Source organism: Peromyscus eremicus, chromosome 3 (genome assembly GCF_949786415.1).
Source record: "Peromyscus eremicus chromosome 3, PerEre_H2_v1, whole genome shotgun sequence".
In the NCBI taxonomy this organism is placed as follows: Eukaryota; Metazoa; Chordata; class Mammalia; order Rodentia; family Cricetidae; genus Peromyscus; species Peromyscus eremicus.
In genome coordinates this window covers 114136565-114154947 of record NC_081418.1, presented here as the reverse complement: position 1 = coordinate 114154947, position 18383 = coordinate 114136565, and the positions used below count along the sequence as shown (strand labels likewise).

Genomic DNA, 18383 nt, shown 5'->3' with positions numbered 1-18383 from the left:
CTCTATGTTTAATATTGTGCCTGTCCTGTTCTCTGACCCCAGATAAATTTATTAGCGTGCACAATATTTTGGGGAACACAATACCCCCACACCACACACACACACACACACACACACACACACACCACACATACCACATTCACATATACCACACACACATATACACACCACACACACACACACCACACATCATACACACACCATACATACACTACACACACATACACACACTACATTTATATACACACACACTACCTACACACACCATACATACACACACCATACACACACAACACACACACCATACATACACGACACACACATACACACACTACATATACATACACACATCACACATACACACACCACACACACATCGTACACCACACACACATGAAAGAAAGAAAGAAAGAAAGAAAGAAAGAAAGAAAGAAAGAAAGAAAGAAAGAAAGAAAGAAAGAAAGAAAGGAGGGAGGGAGGGAGGGAGGGAGGGAGGGAGGGAGGGAGGAGTGGAGGGAGGGAGGGAGAGAGAGAGAGAGAGAGAGAGAGAGAGAGAGAGAGAGAGAAAGAAAGAAAGAAAGAAAGACTGAAAGCCTTATCATACAGTAGGATGACTTCATCTTCTAATGATCTCATTTCAACTTAGCACTGAAAATGGACATTTTATTTTGTTTTAAAAGCCCAGGCACATAGAAGAGAGCAATCATGTTCCCATGGCATTCTTTAAAAGGGGAGCTTAAAATTTCATAAATGAAAAATCAGACCTAATGAGAAATGGGCTACATTTTGTGATGCTGTTCCTTGATTCCTTTGCCTTTAATTATTTCAGCCATTTTATTGCACCTTTTCATGACTCTGGGGTTCTTTTGTATCATTTGCAGCCCTGCAAAGCCCCTCTCTGGAATTAGCCTCTTAGAGTTGATGTGGGAATTATAACTCACAAGCACCACCTTCGGATTCATTACAGGGAAGGCTTCCTGCAGTTAGTTTGTTCTGAAGAAAATTTCCATTTTGCAAGGGCAGTGTAAATTTTGCATATCATTTTAATAGCAAGGTAGGTCAATCAAAGTATAATTGGCTCCAATTAGCGCTCCCATGAGCTGTAAGGTTTTTTATATCTCCTAGACTGCACTTAAAAGAAAATGCTGTTTACTGCCACTAAAGCCTTAAGAATTGTCCACTAGTTACTGTGAGTGATGAGGAAAGCGGACTCCGAAGACATAGCAGTCTGGCAGATGTTTAAGGTCTGCACATCAGCATGCACATGGCATCAGGCATTGTCATGTGATATTTTCCTATGACAAATCACTTTCTTTTCACTGTACGAGAAGGCTTTGGTTATGAAACCAATAATTTCCTGCATTAGTTTGGAACTAATCTTAAAATTGCTTTCTAACATTTTTTCAAGGTCTTTGAACTCTTATATAATAAAAATGGAGAAACAGCGAATTCTGTCTTATATACTGTCATGGTGATATATAAACATGATTGGTTTAAGAAACACCTATCTAGAAAGGATTAAGTGAGGCAGAAGACCTACCGTGAATGTGGGTATTACGGTTGGGCTGGGATCAGAAAAGGGATGAAGGAGAAAGCCAGCTGAGTTCAAGCATTCTCCCTTTTCTGCTCCCTGACTGTCCCACAGGATGTAACTGGCTGCCTCCCACTCCTGTTTTCATGGTTTCCTTTTCATGACAGTACCTAATATGGTGAGTCAAAAGAAATCTTTCTTCCTTTGAGTTGGTTTAGCCAAGTATTTCTTTGTCAGAGATGAGAAAAAAGAATACAGATGTTTTAACTGTTGTTCTGTGGTTTTCGTCCCCAGTCCCAATATCATGCATACTGGAGATTGTTCCTTGAAGAGTCTACCTGAGGCCTAAACGACTTACATATATATACATACATATGTACATATATACATATGTATGTATATATATACATAAATCTCACAATGATTCTCATCTTTTAAACTCATTTCCCCCTGTGGAAATGTAGACAGATTTCTTTGGCAATGACATGCTTTCACCAGCCTTGTGGGAGGAACGATGTCAGTCAAAGATTTGCAATGATTTTGCCACTTCTCCTTGGGTTATCAAAAGCCACTGATGGACCACGTGATTGCCACTGAATATGGTTTCAACTTTCACCCTCTTGTCTTGAGATCTCCTTGGATAAAAGAAGGAAGAATAAGGTCAATCTAGTGTAAACAGCCTGACATGATGATTGGACTGGGGACATTTATTGAAAATAGCATGAGAAAACGAATGCATATCACACAAAAAAAGCAATACACAGTGGCCTTTCTAGGTGCCCTGAGCATAAGGAGGCAGGAACCCCATCATATCAGTGACATTAGCAATGGTACCAAAGAAAAGAGGAGGCAGCTGTTTTAAAGAGAGAGAGAGAGAGGAAAGGGGGAAGAATGCTCCAAACTATTTAGTTTACAGGCAGTTGAGAATTGGGCTTGATTCCCAGCCATGCACAAGATCCTAACTTTCACCTTGGGGGCTAACCTAAAAACATAATTTCAGGCTTTAATACAGTTCTGTTTAGAAACTCATAAGTTAGACTTACTAGGACTCAAAGTCAAAATGAATTCAGTAGATATTCATAATCACCCAGAGAAACCTGCCGTATATGACAACAATTTTTAAAACAGCTTTGAACAACAGCCCCTAGCCTCTGATGCCTCGTACCAGCTCCTAACCACTGACCATTCTTTCTGGTTTTTACCTTGTTTTAGACTGAGGGATGTGCACTCTATCCCAGACTGTCAGCCATGTAGCATGACCTGTAAACCTCAGAACAGAATTCTCTTTTCAGTTGTGTGAATCGCTGATAAAATCTTGAATGACATCAAGCATGCCTCCCTGCACTTTTAAATAAGTCTCATCTTAAAAATATGTCAGACTTCCCCAGTTGGCACCACAGAAAATGGCCCAAGTTACTTTTACAATTTTGCCTAACTGCATTTTTGTTTGGCAGAATTTCTTCTAGAAAATGCCTGGGCTGTGGATTAAATCTCCTTCATAATAGAATTTCATAGTGGAACTAGAAATAAACCCTCAAATGTCAGTAGTATGTGCATTAATATTTCTCCAGGTAAACACCAGAGTGGCATATTTCATGTTAAATTGACTAGTTGTACACTTCAGTGACCTGGGAAGGAATGTGGCTGACAAAGTGACATCATCCATCATGGACTACTTTTTGGAAGGCAGAATTTCAGAACTTTATTCTCTTTATTTATGGCTTTGATTGTTAGATACTCTTGGATCCCTAGTTAAAAAAAAATTTTTGCTATTCCTAATACCCTTATAGCTTTCTTAATAGAAAGCCTAGCGGCCATGTTATTTTACCATAGTGTATTTACGATTTCCTCAAGAGGTTATGAAAGGCTTTGTAGAACCTAGTTTGTTAGTATCTATGAAATTATCATTTATATCATAGCTTCTAGCTTATTTATCATTTTACATAAAATGATGCTGAATCCTCCCAAAGGATACTGAACTGATATGTATTTGGCTGTGCAGTACTCAATTAACATTTATTGCAAATGAAGTTTTTTATAAGTAAATTCTCATAGTATCACAGAAGATGTTATTTTACTTTATTTCAGAATGTAATAAATCATGTAATTCTCAAATGTTTTTAATCAGACCTATGATCTACAAATTTTAACATACTCATACAGCAGCAAATGCGAACTTGATGCAGATCTTTCCTTTAAGACAAAAAAGTCTATAAACAATGTGGGTTGTATAAACTTCTACTCACTTCTCATGACCTTGTGAGAAGAATTATACATAGATAGGAATCATTTCCCTGAGTCTGTAAAGATCTACATATTTGTGAAAAGTAGTCCCTAGTTGACGTTGAGAGCTCTAGTTGATTCTCTCTTTTAGAATATTCCATGCCTCTCCTCCTATATATGAACCTTTATAATTGTGTTCTTTAAAGCATGATTTCCCCCTTTGGTTCTCTAACTCTAGTATCATAAAATCTATTTTCTTCTTATTACTTGGGGAAATTTATTCAAAATATGTAGCATTGTGTCATGGTTACTTTTAATTGCCAACTTGACATGATCTAGAGTCACCTAGGAAGAAAGTCTCATTAAGAAGTCCTCTAGATATCTTGGCCCATGAGCATGTTTGTGAGGACTGTTTTGGGTGCTTTAATTGAGGTGAAGGTCCTGCCCATTGTGTCCACACTGTTCCTTTGGTTTTGGGTCCTGGACTGTGTAAGTGTATAGAGAAGACAGCACTGGTGAACATGCATGCATTCTCTGCTCTTGATCACGGCTATGGCTAGCTCTTGAAGTTCCCACCTTAACTTCCATAATGATGGACTATAATCTGGAATTGTGGGCTAAAATAAACCCTTTCTCCTCTAAATTGCTTTTCTCACAGTGTTTTATGACAACTACAGAAGTAAATCCAGGAAACGTAAATATTTATTTGTTGTTGGCTATTATCATTTATGTTGATTTCCTATTATAGCGATTACTAATCCACAACACAGTTACTAAAACCAGCATGAATTTGTTGTACAACATTAAATTTCAATGGGAATTTCCTGAGATTGACAGCATGGTACTGAGAGTTGCTTGTGCTGAACTCTTTCCCAGAACCTTGGCCAAGCCTTCATTGCCCTTGCTTTTGGCCGTTGCCAGTGGCTGCCTATATTCCTTGGCTCTTGGCCCTCCAGCAAGTAATCACCTCCCTCAGACATCTGCTCATTAGTCAGCCCTTTCTCTGACCTTCCTGTGTGTCTTTCCATAGAAGGATCCTGGTGATTGATTACATTAGGCACGTTCAGGTTCACTGCAATGTCCTTAACAGTATGTCTTTAGCACAATCCCGTGGCCAGGTATGTGTGTACACTACCTCACTGCTACATTGACAAGTTCCTGCAAACATGGTAACATGGATAGATATATGGAAGTCCAGAATCAAATTATCAGTTTAGTTGGCTAAATGTCAAGATATAGGCAGATAGGTATTCCTGCTGTTCTTGTGGAGGCTGAGGGGAGCCCCTGCCACCTACCCTGTATGGCCTATACAGCCTACCTGCATTCACAGCCTTTTTCAGGACATGGTATCTTAAAATATCTGTCTGTGATAGTGGAAACTCCTGCTTTGATGGGCAGAGGTTCTTCTCTTTGGCTGTAGCTCTTCTGCCTCCTGCTCATTATCATCCTTACAGTAACTCTTGACCCACTCAGATAACCCAGGAAAATCTTCCCATCTCAATACCCCCATGTTACTTATATCTGCAGAGTCCCTCTTCTGTGTCTAATGACAGACATATCCCTAGGTTTGCAGGGCTGTGTGTAAAGTACTAGGATCAGTTTTCTGCATAATACATTAATATTCACCCAAACTCTTGAGCTTTAATTTAGATATTTGAAAACCTTATTAAGCATGTACTTCTTCACTTCTTACTTGCATCTCAAAGTCTATTTTAAGTATTTCCTCTTTAAGTATTTTCCAGCTACAAGGGGCCTCCTCCTCCATACTCTTGTTTCTTCTCCTTGTTTTCATTTGTTGGTGGTCAAGAATCATTATTCTCTGGATTTTTCTGAGGTTGTACTAGAGAGGAGCTCTATTTTATTATTCATGTCCATATAAATGAGTGCCTAAATTTAACATTATATAAGCTGTATTGTTGGGATATTTAGAGAAAGGAAGTGCTTATGAAACTTTAAAATCACCCTTTACAGTGTAAACTATTTATGATGCATTGTTTAATGAAGATTGTGGATAAATTAGTACTGAGTGACTGTTTAAGGTTGGAGTTCATCTCGGTAATTTAGAGGTCAGTGATAGGCTTCTGTGTCTACCTGATGACACTAACTCCTGAAGGGAGAATATGAATCCTCACTGCTGCAGAGAGCAGCTTCTTGTCATTGGGCCTTTAGATTATGAGGGGCTTTATTCCTTCTGCTCACTAATTTAACTCATAGAGGCAAGAGTTGCTTTAAAAGTGAACCAGCTTGCCGGGTGGTGGTGGCGCACGCCTTTAATCCCAGCACTCGGGAGGCAGAGCCAGGCGGATCTCTGTGAGTTCGAGGCCAGCCTGGACTACCAAGTGAGTCTCAGGAAAGGCGCAAAGCTACACAGAGAAACCCTGTCTCGAAAAACCAAAAAAAAAAAAAGTGAACCAGCTTTCTCTTTTTTTTTGGTGTCAGTGTCAGGGGCAGAGAGCCTTATACTGTTTCTCACTGGGGTACCGAAGAGCTTTTCTGGTCTGTAGGACAGATGCCAGCATATTTGGAAAACCTGGAAGTGAGGAGAAGGAATTAACTTGATAGAAATATAAAAGAATATCAATTATCCCTGGCTAAGTTTATGATCCTGAATAGACCCTCCCTCCTGATCAAAGGAAAAGGACAGTTTTAAATACAGAAACGTCTCCTGCTCAATGTCAGCAACCAGGTCAGTTCAGGTTCCTAGGAAGTAAACACTGAAATAAGATTAAAGGATCAGATTTGAAAAGGATTACTAAGGAGGACCTGTAAAAGCATAAGGGAGAGGGATTAAAGTGAGGAAGAGGAACAGACGAAGAATCAGTTCACATATCTGTGGACAAAGAGAAGAGTCACACTGTAACAAAGATCTGAAAATATTTTGAGAATTTCTCTGTGGAGTGTTCCAAACAAAGTTGTCCATTAGAAAAACCGTACATGGAGCAGGAATGGTGAGCATTCAGTGAGTTAGGAGGAGTCCAGGTAATTGTGGCCATAGCCCCTGCCTCTAGTATGCATGTAGAGGACATTTATCTACCTTCTCTGCAATGGGTTCTCTTTAGTGGGACCTGATAGGAGTCTCGCTAATCTACCAGAGTACCCCAGAGGTACACACAGACATGTTTGATTTTCCTTCTTTAGCTTCCCTAACTAAGCCATTACTATGACAGAGACAAAAAATCTTCCCATTCTTGATATTAAAATACTGTTATGATGAAAAGAAAAACAGTAAGTGGAGTCATGTAATACATATTATTTTACAATGAGTGTTTTAAATTAAAATTATACTTGTGATATTTCCAAGGTATTACATATACCTATTGTTGGTACAGCCTCATGTTAAGACACTTGCTTGCATGAATTTACCGTATATTAGGTTTTCTGACCCTTACACTGAATTCTTTCTTCCAATTATTCTTATTTTGGATAAACTGCAGTTTATTTTGATTGCCTAATTTCTATACTGGGAACAAAGTTTTAATATAGATAGGTAGTAAAAAGAAGACTACTGCATTAACTCTGTGTCTTGAACATTTTAATAAGCAGAGAAGGAATGCTTTGTCTCCATTAAACAAAAATGACATGGAAGGGACATTTGAAAGGGAGGGTTGGCTGAGAGCCCCAGGAGGACTCTAAAGAGCCACCACTCCCGAAGCATCCAGTTTCACCAATTCCACAAGAAGCTTATCCTGCCCGGTCAGCATTATTTTTCTTGAAGATTTATGTGGTATTTTTATAGGATGAATAAGCAGCATGTGGGTAAGCAAGAAACCAATGGGAATTAGTGTTTGAGGTTTATTTATTTATTTTTTCCCATAAAATTCAACAAACAACTTTGGACTTTCCTATCTCATCAGTGACTTAATTAGACCTTCATAGAATGTTCCTCACTCTTTAGAAAAGGAAGTCAGTGTTTGTGAATATACAATATGCAATGTGTTCCCTCGGTTGAAACAGCACTGTCACTAGTATCACCGTGGATTGTTGCTGCCATGGTTTTCAGGCCGTTAGTGGCTCTGCTGGCCTTTTATATGCTCTGTGCTCTCCCTGAAGGGCTTTTATTTTTGTGTGTTTGAATGTTCTCTTGATACTTATGTCTATTCTTCAGTCATGAAAGAATTTCACATCCCCTTCCCCTGAAACTTGGAGCATCTTTCAACCAAACTTCTCACATAATTTCACAGTGCTTTCTATCAAGTGATTGTCCATTCTTTCCCAAAAGGAAAGATGTTTTATGATTACAATTGTGCTTCAAATCTATTTTTACTTGTACCTCATCAAATTTGTATTGATAGCAAATGTTTTCAAAAAATCTTTTGGAAGACCTTTACAGGAATTAACCAGGGGAGTAAGGTTAAGTGTAATTGCAAAAGAAAACAGAGCCAAGGAAGAAAGAAGGAAGCCAGGAAAGCAAACACAGAAACTTTGCCTTGTAACACTTAGCCCTCAATAATTTGAGGATCTAAAACCTCAAATAGAAGCCTAATACTATTTAGATGTCATCCTTGTAGAGGAGAGTATAGTTCCTTAAGAGACAGTTGTTTACACTGGCCCACAATTGGTAAAGACCCTCTTAGTAGATTTTTGCTCACACCTTCTACCATAATGCGTCCTTCCTTGACCCAACAAATGCTTATGCAGGACCTGATAAATGCATTTAATGTTTTAGTTGCAGGTAGAAATGGGAGCAGTTGGCTTAAAACTGATATCAAGTTTGAGGACATAACTTATGGTAAAGCACTCAGAAGTATGTGCTGGCCCTGGGTTGGATTCCCAACACCACAGATAAAATTGAAAAATTGAGATCATTTTGTTATTACCACAGAGACAATTGAGGAGATAGTCATTACATCTGGGATAATAAGTGCTTACATTAGAATAAACTTTGGCATTGCTGTAGAGGTTTGAATGGCAGCTTAGCAATTAAGGGCACACACTACTCTTGCAAAGGATTGGAGTCCTGTTCTCATCACCCATGTCTGTCAGCTCACAACTGCCTTGAATTCCGGTTCCAGTGGATCTAGTGACCTCTTTAGGCCTCTGAAGGGACCTGCACACACACACACACACACACACACACGCACACACGCACACATAAACAATTGAAAATAAAATAAATTATTAGGAATCACTCTGTATATGGACTATAGCCTAGATAAGGAAGCAGAATGAACACTTCGCCTTGGAGGTGACTGATGTTACTTTATGAGCCACTTGATATTATCTCAGCTGAATGAGGTTTGATGCTTAAAGAGGAGGAAACAAAAGAAAGAACCATGTATTTTACTGCAAATGGCACAATTTCATTCTTCTTTATAGCTGAAAAGAATCCACTTTGTACATATTTACTTCAGCCATACATGTCTGGAAAGGCATCAAAACTTAGTTATTGTAAATAACACTTCAGAAAACATTAATGTGTAAAAATTTCCCTGTAATGTTTACTTAGTGTCTTCCATGTAAATACCCAAGAGTAGTATATATAAATCGTATGGAAAAATCTTCTTTTAATTTTTTGAGAGTTCTCTATAGCGATTTCCATGGTGACTGAACTAAGTTACAATCCCACGAGCAGTATGTAGAGTCCTTGCACATTTGTGGATCACAGACTTCATAGAGATATGTAAAACCATTGTGTGTATATGACATGAAAGTAGAAGCGAAACTCCTGAGGAAGGGGACTAATGGGAGGGGGAGGGGCAAAAGGGTAGGGTTGGCACATGTGAGAACATGGTCAAAGTGTATTATTTGCTTGTACAAAATGTCTTTATGAGACCCAATAGTAATGTGATGATTATATGACGGTTTACCAAAAAAATCTAAATAAAAAGAGAAAGAAAAAAGAAGGAAAGAAAGAGGGAGGGAGGGAAGGAGGGAGGGAGGGAGAGGGAGAAAGAGAGAGAGAGGAGGGGAGGGAGGGAGGAAGGAAGGAAGGAAGAAAAAGGAAGGAAGGAAGGAAGAAAGGAAGAAAGAAAGAAAGAAAGGAAGGAAGGAAGGAAGGAAGGAAGGAAGGAAGGAAGGAAGGAAAGAAAGAAAGAAAGAAAGAAAGAAAGAAAGAAAGAAAGAAAGAAAGAAAGAAAGAAAGAAAGAAAGAAGGAAAGAAGAAAGGGATGGAGGAACTAAGAAAGAATAAGCAAGACACAAGTCTTTGTGGGCCCAAGAGCAGCATATACAAAGATCCAGGAGCAAGAGAAACCTAGAGCTTGGCAGAGTTTGTGGGAGGGATTTATGTGGCGATTGAGCCACTATGTGTTACTCATAAGAAGGTAAGGAGCTGTGATAAGTTTGATGCTAGGACTTGCTATTATGGGATTGGTAATTTAGGGATAGAGAATTATGGAGACACCAACTAAAAGGGAGCAAGAGCGAAGTCAGCAAGGCATATAAAAGCATAACCTAGAACAGGGACGAGGAAGGAAGCAAAGGTGCTCTGTGCACTAGAATGCCAATCAGCAGTGTTCTCCATGGTAATGTAAAATAAATGAGGAATCATTTCCCTAAGTGCTCTTCTACGACTCACAGAAAAACATCATTTTTGTATACTTCTAACTGACTCTGGCATACTTTGCTAAGTAACGAAATGTATTTCTTCTTAACTTTTGATAGAACTATCATATGCTTGGGTCTTCAACGAGTACCCATCATTTGTTGAAGAAGACAGCCGGAGATTTGTGTCCCAAGAGACAGGGCACCTCTACATAGCTAAGGTGGAGTCATCTGATGTGGGAAATTACACATGTGTGGTGACTAGCACTGTAACAAATGCCAGAGTACTGGGCTCCCCAACCCCTTTGGTGCTACGCTCTGATGGTAAGAGACCTACAGTGGAATGCCCATGATGTCACTTGTTTGCATTTTTGTCAGCTTGAAATTGTTTAAAGTTTGTGAGTCTTTCGTTATGAGATAAAATATCTCACTAAAATAAAATTATAGAAAAAAAAATTCTGTGGTATTACCTCACTGATCACTGCTAAAGAGGTATCTGTCAGATTCAGGAGAAAGCCAGTTTAGAAGCTGGGGCTATAGCTTGCCAGGTAGAATACTTGCCTAGCAAGTTCATAGCCCTGGGTTGATCCTCAGAGGTACACAAAATGGATATGGTGGCACGTGCCTATAATCCCACAGCTGTGACAGGACAACAGCAGGTTCAGAAGTTCAAGGTCATTATGGGCTACACAGTGGGTTTTAGTCCAACATGGACTACATTTTACATTTGATTTTGGAGAGGAAAAAGAGGTGCCAAGTTATAAGCCTAGGTAGTTGACTTATTAAACTAAATCATATCTCATACACCATAATGTCTTGTATACAAATATGGAAGCACTTTCCAGTCAGGTATAATGGAATCAGAGTGCCCCGCATGTTAGATCACCATGGTTTGATTCCAGGGAGCCATTTATTATGTTTAAGATTGGCACCTATGTGATGATTGGGCTACCATTTATCAAATGCCCTCCTATAATCTTTGTACCATAGGAAATTTCAGGGATTATTAATATGTTATGGATGTCAGCCTAAATAGATATGTTCACATTGTATATAGCATTTCAATGAATTTCTTTAAAACATTTTGCATACTACAGTATTTTTGACTCCATGAATCTAGAGTCCTAAAATGTTATTCAGGGTGCATGTTTGGTCAAGGTTAGTACCTGTCAGCCATTTCAATCACTGAAAGTGGTAGTCTGTTCAAAGGGGAGCCAAATAAAGTTTTATTTACAAACACAAAATGATTCCATAGGAAACTCTGACACTTCCAATTTTGTATTGTGAATTCACAGGAGTCATGGGTGAATATGAACCTAAGATAGAAGTCCAGTTTCCAGAAACTCTCCCAGCAGCTAAAGGTTCAACTGTGAAGTTGGAATGCTTCGCGCTTGGGAAGTAAGTTCTTCAACAATCCCATATGTTGTTAGGATACTTGGGGACGTACAGAAGGTTCTATTTTTTTTTCTTCATAGCATAATTTATTTTTATTTATACCTTTAAAATATTTTTATTTTAAAGTGTAATGCAAGATATTAGATCTCACTGTAGAATTGCAAATGAGCATTTTAATAGATTTTCCTTCCCCCATTTCTCTTCCACCCTATGCTACACTTGATCCTGACTTTTATCCAATCCCCTCTTTACTTTTTTCGTGTCATGTATGTACATTTGCTTACCTACCCTTCTTCATCACCTATTTTTCCCTCTCTTGATCTCCTTTCTCGATTTTAAGACTATAACTAAACTTATGTGTATGTGTGTAACCGTGTGTGTGTGTGTGTGTGTGTGTGTGTGTGTGTGTGTGTATGTTTAAAGACATATATACTTTACAGACTAGAATTCATATATGAAGAACATACCTTTTTTGTCTTTCTGGTTTTCAATCAACTCACATAGAATTATACTTTTCAGATCTATCAATTTCCCTACAAATTTCATTTTTTTACAACTGAATAAAATTCATTCTGAGTACATACCACATTTTCATCTAAGCTCTTTGCATTTCTTTGATATCTAAATAGAGTATCAGTAAACATGGATAAGCAAGTATCTCTGTTGTAGAGTGTGGAGTCCTTTGGGTATATACCCCCCAAATGGTAAAATTTAGTTATATATTCATTTTATTTTTGTTTATTTTTTTTAAACCTCCATACTGATTTCTATATTGGTTATACTAGTTTGCATTTCCACTAGCCATAAATAAAGTTTTCTCTTTCTCAGTATCTTTTTTCACTATCTGTTGTCTGATTTTTCTGATAGCCATTCTGGCTGGGATGAAGTAGTATCTCAGAATAGTTTTAATTCACGCTTTTGATCATTTTAAGTATATCATCAGCATTTGTGTTTCTTCTTCTGGTAACTACCTGGTTATTTCATTATCCATTTGTTCACTGGCAATTTCATGTCATTGGTGTTTAATCTTTGTAATTCTTTGTAAATTTGTAATATTAGCCCTTTGTCATAGCTATGGCTTGTTAGGATTGTCTTTCATTATGTAGACTGTTTACTCTGTTTATAGTTTCTTTCACTGTATAGAAGCCTTTTAATTTCATGCAGTACTGTTTGTTGATTCTTGAGGCTGGTTCCTGGGCCTATAGAGTTCTGTTCAATCTCCTTGCCTAAGCCTGTGTTTTGAAAGACATTTCCAATGTTTTCCTCTAGAAGTTTTAGCATTTTAGACTTTCACTTAAGGTCTTTGATGTGCTTTCAGTTGTTTTTGGTATAGGGTAACAGATTTGAATCAAATTTTATTCAATTGATTTTTATATATTGATTCTGTACCTTGTAATGTTATTAAAAGGGATTATATGGGGTCTTTTAGGTATATAGCAATGTCATCTGCAAATAGGGATAGCTTGAATTATTTTCCCATTTTTATCTCTGTACTGTCTTTATCTTTTATATTGTTCTAGCTAAGACTGATCTGAACACTATACTATGTAAGAAATGAGAGAGTCATTGTCTTAGTTAGGGTTTCTATTGCTGTGAAGAGATACCATGACCATGGCAATTTTTATAAAGAAAACATTAACAGATGAACCCACAGAGACAGCTGACAGGAGCTCATGGACTCTGAACCAACAGTTAGGGAACCTGCATAGGACTGACCTAGGCCCTCTGCATGTGTGTGACAGTTGTGTAGCTTGGTTTGTTTGTAAGGCTCCTAGCAGAAAGACTGGGAACCTCTTCCCCATGATGGATTAGCCTAGATACAGGGGGAGGAGCTAGGTCCTGCATCAACTTGATGTGCCATGCTTTTTTCAAGCCCAAGAGAGGCCCGCCCCTTTCTGAATGGAGATGAAAGTTGGAGTGGATGGGGATGGGAGTAGATGGGAGGCAGGGAGAAGGAACAGGAGGAGAGGAGGAAGGGGAAACAATGGTCTGTATGTAAAATAAATTAAAAAATGTTAATTAAATAAAGTACAAATAAATAATAAATAAGAAAGAAAACATTTAATTGGGGATGTTCACTTACAGTTTCAGAGGTTCAGTCCATTAACATTATAACAGGGAACATGGCAGCATGCAGGCAGGCATGGTGCTGGAGCTTCTACATCTTGACCAGAGGCAGCAGGAAGTCCACTATCAGTCACACTGAGGGAAGTTTGAATAAAAGAGACTTCAAAGTCTGCCCTCACAATGGCACACTTCCTAAAACAAGGCCATACCTCCTAATAGTGCCACTCCCTTTGGGGGCCATTTTCTTTCAAACCACCACAGGCATCCTTGTCAGATGCCATATTTTGAAGAAAATGGTCTCAGTTTTTTACAATTTAGTGTAATGTTGACTATGGGTTCTTTTTATATGGACTTCTTTTATTATTTTGAGGTATGATAGATGATTTCCTAAAGTCTCCATGGCTTTCATCATGACCAAATACTGAAATTTCTGAGATGCCTTTTCAGCAGCTATCAAGGTGATTAGGTGATTTCTGTCCTTACATTTATTCATATGGTTCACTACATTTATTGATTTCTATCTGTTGAACCAACTTTTTATCACAGAGATGAAGCTAACTTAGTCATGATGTATGACCTTATGTGTTCCTGAATTCAGTTTGCAAGTACTTTGTTAAGAATTTTTTCATTCATATGTTAGTCTGGGGACTTGCTCTGCAGTTTTCTCTTTTGCATGTCTTTATCCAACTTTGGTATCAGGATAATACTGACTTCATAGGATGAACCTGGTAGTGTTTCTTTCCTTTTCTTTCTTGTCAAACTGCTTGAGCAATGTTAGGATGAGAACTTCTTAAAAATTTGGGAAAATTTAGTAGTGAATCCATCTGGTCCTGGGCTTTGCTTTATGTAGAGACTTCAGATCCACAGCCAAGCACCAGGCTGAGCTCCAGGAGTCCAGTCGAAGAGAGGGAAGAGAGAGTCTATGAACAAGTGGCATCAAGATCATGATGGGGAAACCTACAGAGATAGCCAAACCAAGCTAGTGAGAACTCATGAACTTTAGACCAACAGATATGGAGCCTGCATGGGACTGGACTAGGCTTTTTGCACAAGTGGGATAGTTGTATAGCTTGGTCTGTTTAAGAGGCCCCTGGCATTAGGATCAGGATCTATTCCTGATGCATGAACTGCCTTTTTGGAGCCCATTACATATGGTGGGATACCTTGCACAACCTTGGTGTAGGGGGAGGGGCTTGGACCTGCCTCAACCTAATGTACCAAGCTTTGTTGACTCCCCATGGGAGGCCTTACCTTTTTGGAGGAGGGAATGGGGGATGGGTTGGGGGGAAGACAGGGAGAGTGAGAGGAGGGATGAGAAGGGGATCTGTGGTTGGTATGTAAAATGAATAAAAAATTTCTTAATAAAGAAAAAATGTATTTATAATATTTTCCAGCTTTAATTTTGGTAAATCATGCACATTTACAAAATTCATCCATTTCTTTTAGATTTTCTAACTTTTTGAAGTATAATTTGTCAGAGTGTTTACTGCGGATGGTCTGGATTTCATGGGAATCTGTTGTGACAACACCCCATTTGTCTCTAATTTTGTCAGCTTAGTTCTTCTCTCATTTTGTAAATTTAACTAAGGGGTTGTCAGTATTACCATTTTTTTCAAAGAACTTAATCTTTATTTGATTTTGTATGCTTTCTAAAGTTTCTTTAGAAGCAAGGGAAAAATCGAATACAGGAAAGTATACTTACATGATGTATTTTGAAGCTTTAAAAGAAATTTGGAAAAATTGAAAGTGCCTTACCGATTCCATAAGCTAAGCCAGAAAAAAAGATTGTCATTTACTTATTCATTTGTCATATTTTTCTGCACTTAAAGCATAAGTTGACTGGCAAAGATAACCAGTTTATTGTATTAAAATATCATCTCAAAGATGTAAACCTGGGTGTGGTAGCACATGCCTGTAATCATCACTCAGAAGTCATAGCAGAAGGATCAGGAGTGAGCAGCATGTCTGGGCTACCTAGTTAGACCCTGCATCAAAACAAGAATTTACACCTGGAAATAGCCTGCATCTGAAGCCTGTGTCTTTGGCTCTCTTAACCAAAGCTTTCTGTTTTTGAGTCTCTAATATTTCCAGAGAACAGCAAATGACCTGACAATTTTCTTATCAGCCCTGTTCCTCAGATTAACTGGAGAAGAAGTGATGGGATGCCATTTCCCAACAAAATTAAATTGAGAAAGTTCAATGGTGTGCTCGAAATCTCGAACTTCCAACAGGAAGATACAGGCTCCTATGAGTGCATTGCTGAGAATTCACGGGGAAAAAATGTGGCAAGAGGGCGGCTCACGTACTATGGTAAGCATTAGCTATGGGGAAAATTGCCTTGTAGCTTTTGTTCTCTCATAGCTGTTTTGGTAGGTGAAGGTAGTTATAGCAGAAAACTGGGATTTAATTTGTCATTTTCTGTGTTTTATTCTCATTTTGTTAAGCAAAGACAACCATCAGAGTAGGAAGAAATTAAAAAGAAAGGCAACTTGCCACCAACATGAAGACATATTCCTTTTACATTTTGAAAGTGATTCATATGATAATGAAATCTTTCACTTTTTTTGTTTTTTTGCATGACCTTTCACACACTTAATATAACAGACAGCTCTCTCTGGCCGCTTTCTCCTCTAGAAGAGGTGTTAATTTTTGTTTTGTTTTGTTTTTTAATCTTTATTTGAAAAGCAGAATAAAACTGCTTGCTGAGAAAAGTTGCAATTATTACATTAGACAAACCAAATACACTGAAGATGTTGCTCTGGATGGAGATGTTCCATGCTATCCAATAATGTAAATAATGAATCTGGAGTCTGTTTGCATCCTTTAATTTGTAATCATATTTGTTTGATGCACTGCTCAATTTGGGGAAGGAAAGAATAATATTTCTTTTATTTAGAGGACTATTTTTTTGAGAAAATGAGATTTTCTTTTTGTGTTTTAAAATTTCTCTTGTTTAAAACATGCCATTAGGTTTTGATGAAAACATGGTTTGGAAAGTGCTAATATGTTACTATACAAAATACATCTGTAAAATGCACGGAGATGGAAGCTCACTGAATGCATTTGCAATTTAATTATTAGAAACTTTGCAAACCTAGTAAGAATTCACCGATTTTTATGAAGGGCAAATTGCATTATTGCCTATTTATTTTAGTAACTTGTAATTGAAACAGCTTTCTGTGGTGGTGCGTACAGTGTACATAAATGCTGCAGGGGAGGAAACTGTTTGCTAAGACAGCTGTTAAAGCTGTAGACACCATTGAACAATTTGAAGTTTGAAAATATATTACCTCTGACAAGATAAATGCTTCTTATGTTACAGGGTTTTAGAAACTGTTGGGGGCAACATGAAGGAATGTTTTAATAGCACAAGTCATTATGTTTTGTAACTTTCCCACCTTGTCTCATGATTAGTTTAATATAAGAAAAGATTTCCTATATGTCAGTGGCCATAAGTTGTTGGCATGATATGGAAATAATGGTGGTGGTGGTGGTGGTAATAAGATAAATTCTTCACTCTTGGGGCTGAGTAGCTCTGTGTTCCCCACACAACGGGGATTTCTCATACCCTAGCTTAGCTTCCTGTTTCTGCTAATTGAGGGATCACAGCACACTCAGAAGTGAGCACTGTGAGAAAATTTCTGACTTGTTAAATCAGTGGCTCTCAAATTTCCTAGTGCTGCAACCCCTGAATGCAGTTCCTCATGTGATGGTGACCTCCCCAATCAAAAACTTATTTTCATTGCTACTTAATAACTGTAATTTCACAACTATTATGAATCATAATGTAAATATCCGATATGTAGGTAGTCTTAGGCAAACTCTGTGATGGGGTCCTTTGACGCTCCAAGGGTCAAGACCCACAGGTTGAGAACTGCTGTATTAAAAGTTTCAGTGTTTTTAACTCTATGCCCCATCACCCCTGCCCAAATAGGAACCGTATACCCTCCTCACCCAGGAAAGCATAACTAAAGCTAAATTGACATACAAGTACTTAACATCAGGTCATGACTCAGTTTCTCTACTTTTTAAATTTTCTGCTTGAATCATTTTTCCTTTTTCTACATATTAATCACCACTACAATCACAAGGTGACTGCCACCAATGAGCAGCACATCAGGTACTCACATCCTTCTGCTCTCCAAAATATTTATAATCCCATGCTCAGATGTCCAGCCCTAATATCCTCAGTAGCAAGGGAAAGTAGGATTAGACAAGAGCCTCCCTGTGGAACAGGGTACAAAATCAGTTCTCCTTAGATTTTATGGACAATGTGAACTGACAGAAAAAAATGATATCAGAGTGAAAGACTGGAGATATTTTAGTCATCAGGCAGAGTGAAAAGTAGTGCGCAAGGGGAAACCAACAGCATCAGCTGCATTTAGTCCATTCTGTAGATAATATTTTATGCACCTAAGAAATAAATCATAAATAAATGGCATAGAGAGTTTAATGGAAGGTGCCCTACAATTTTACCTTGAAATTATAACATAGTATCAATAGGTGCCATGTAGTTCTCTGGTGATTTGCTCTAATATTTCATGGAAAAAAATGGTGTGATAGAAGGTTTGACTATCAGGTTATGGTTAAGGGAGAAAAGACATGATTAATGTGGGAGTTCTAATCTGAGAAGAAGACTGTTAGAATATTAGAATCACCCATGAAGATTCCTACTGAAGACTCA

The 18383-nt window shown here is 38.1% G+C and overlaps 1 protein-coding gene across 1 annotated transcript in view; it reads left to right on the top strand.

Annotated features, from left to right (window-relative positions):
* Cntn3 (contactin 3) overlaps positions 1–18383 on the top strand; it is a 257987-nt gene that overhangs the window by 135775 nt on the left and 103829 nt on the right. Inside the window, exons 5-7 of the mRNA XM_059257096.1 lie at positions 10358–10561; positions 11533–11635; positions 15825–16009. Coding sequence (XP_059113079.1) covers positions 10358–10561; positions 11533–11635; positions 15825–16009 — 492 coding nt within the window. The remainder of the gene's footprint in view (positions 1–10357; positions 10562–11532; positions 11636–15824; positions 16010–18383) is intronic.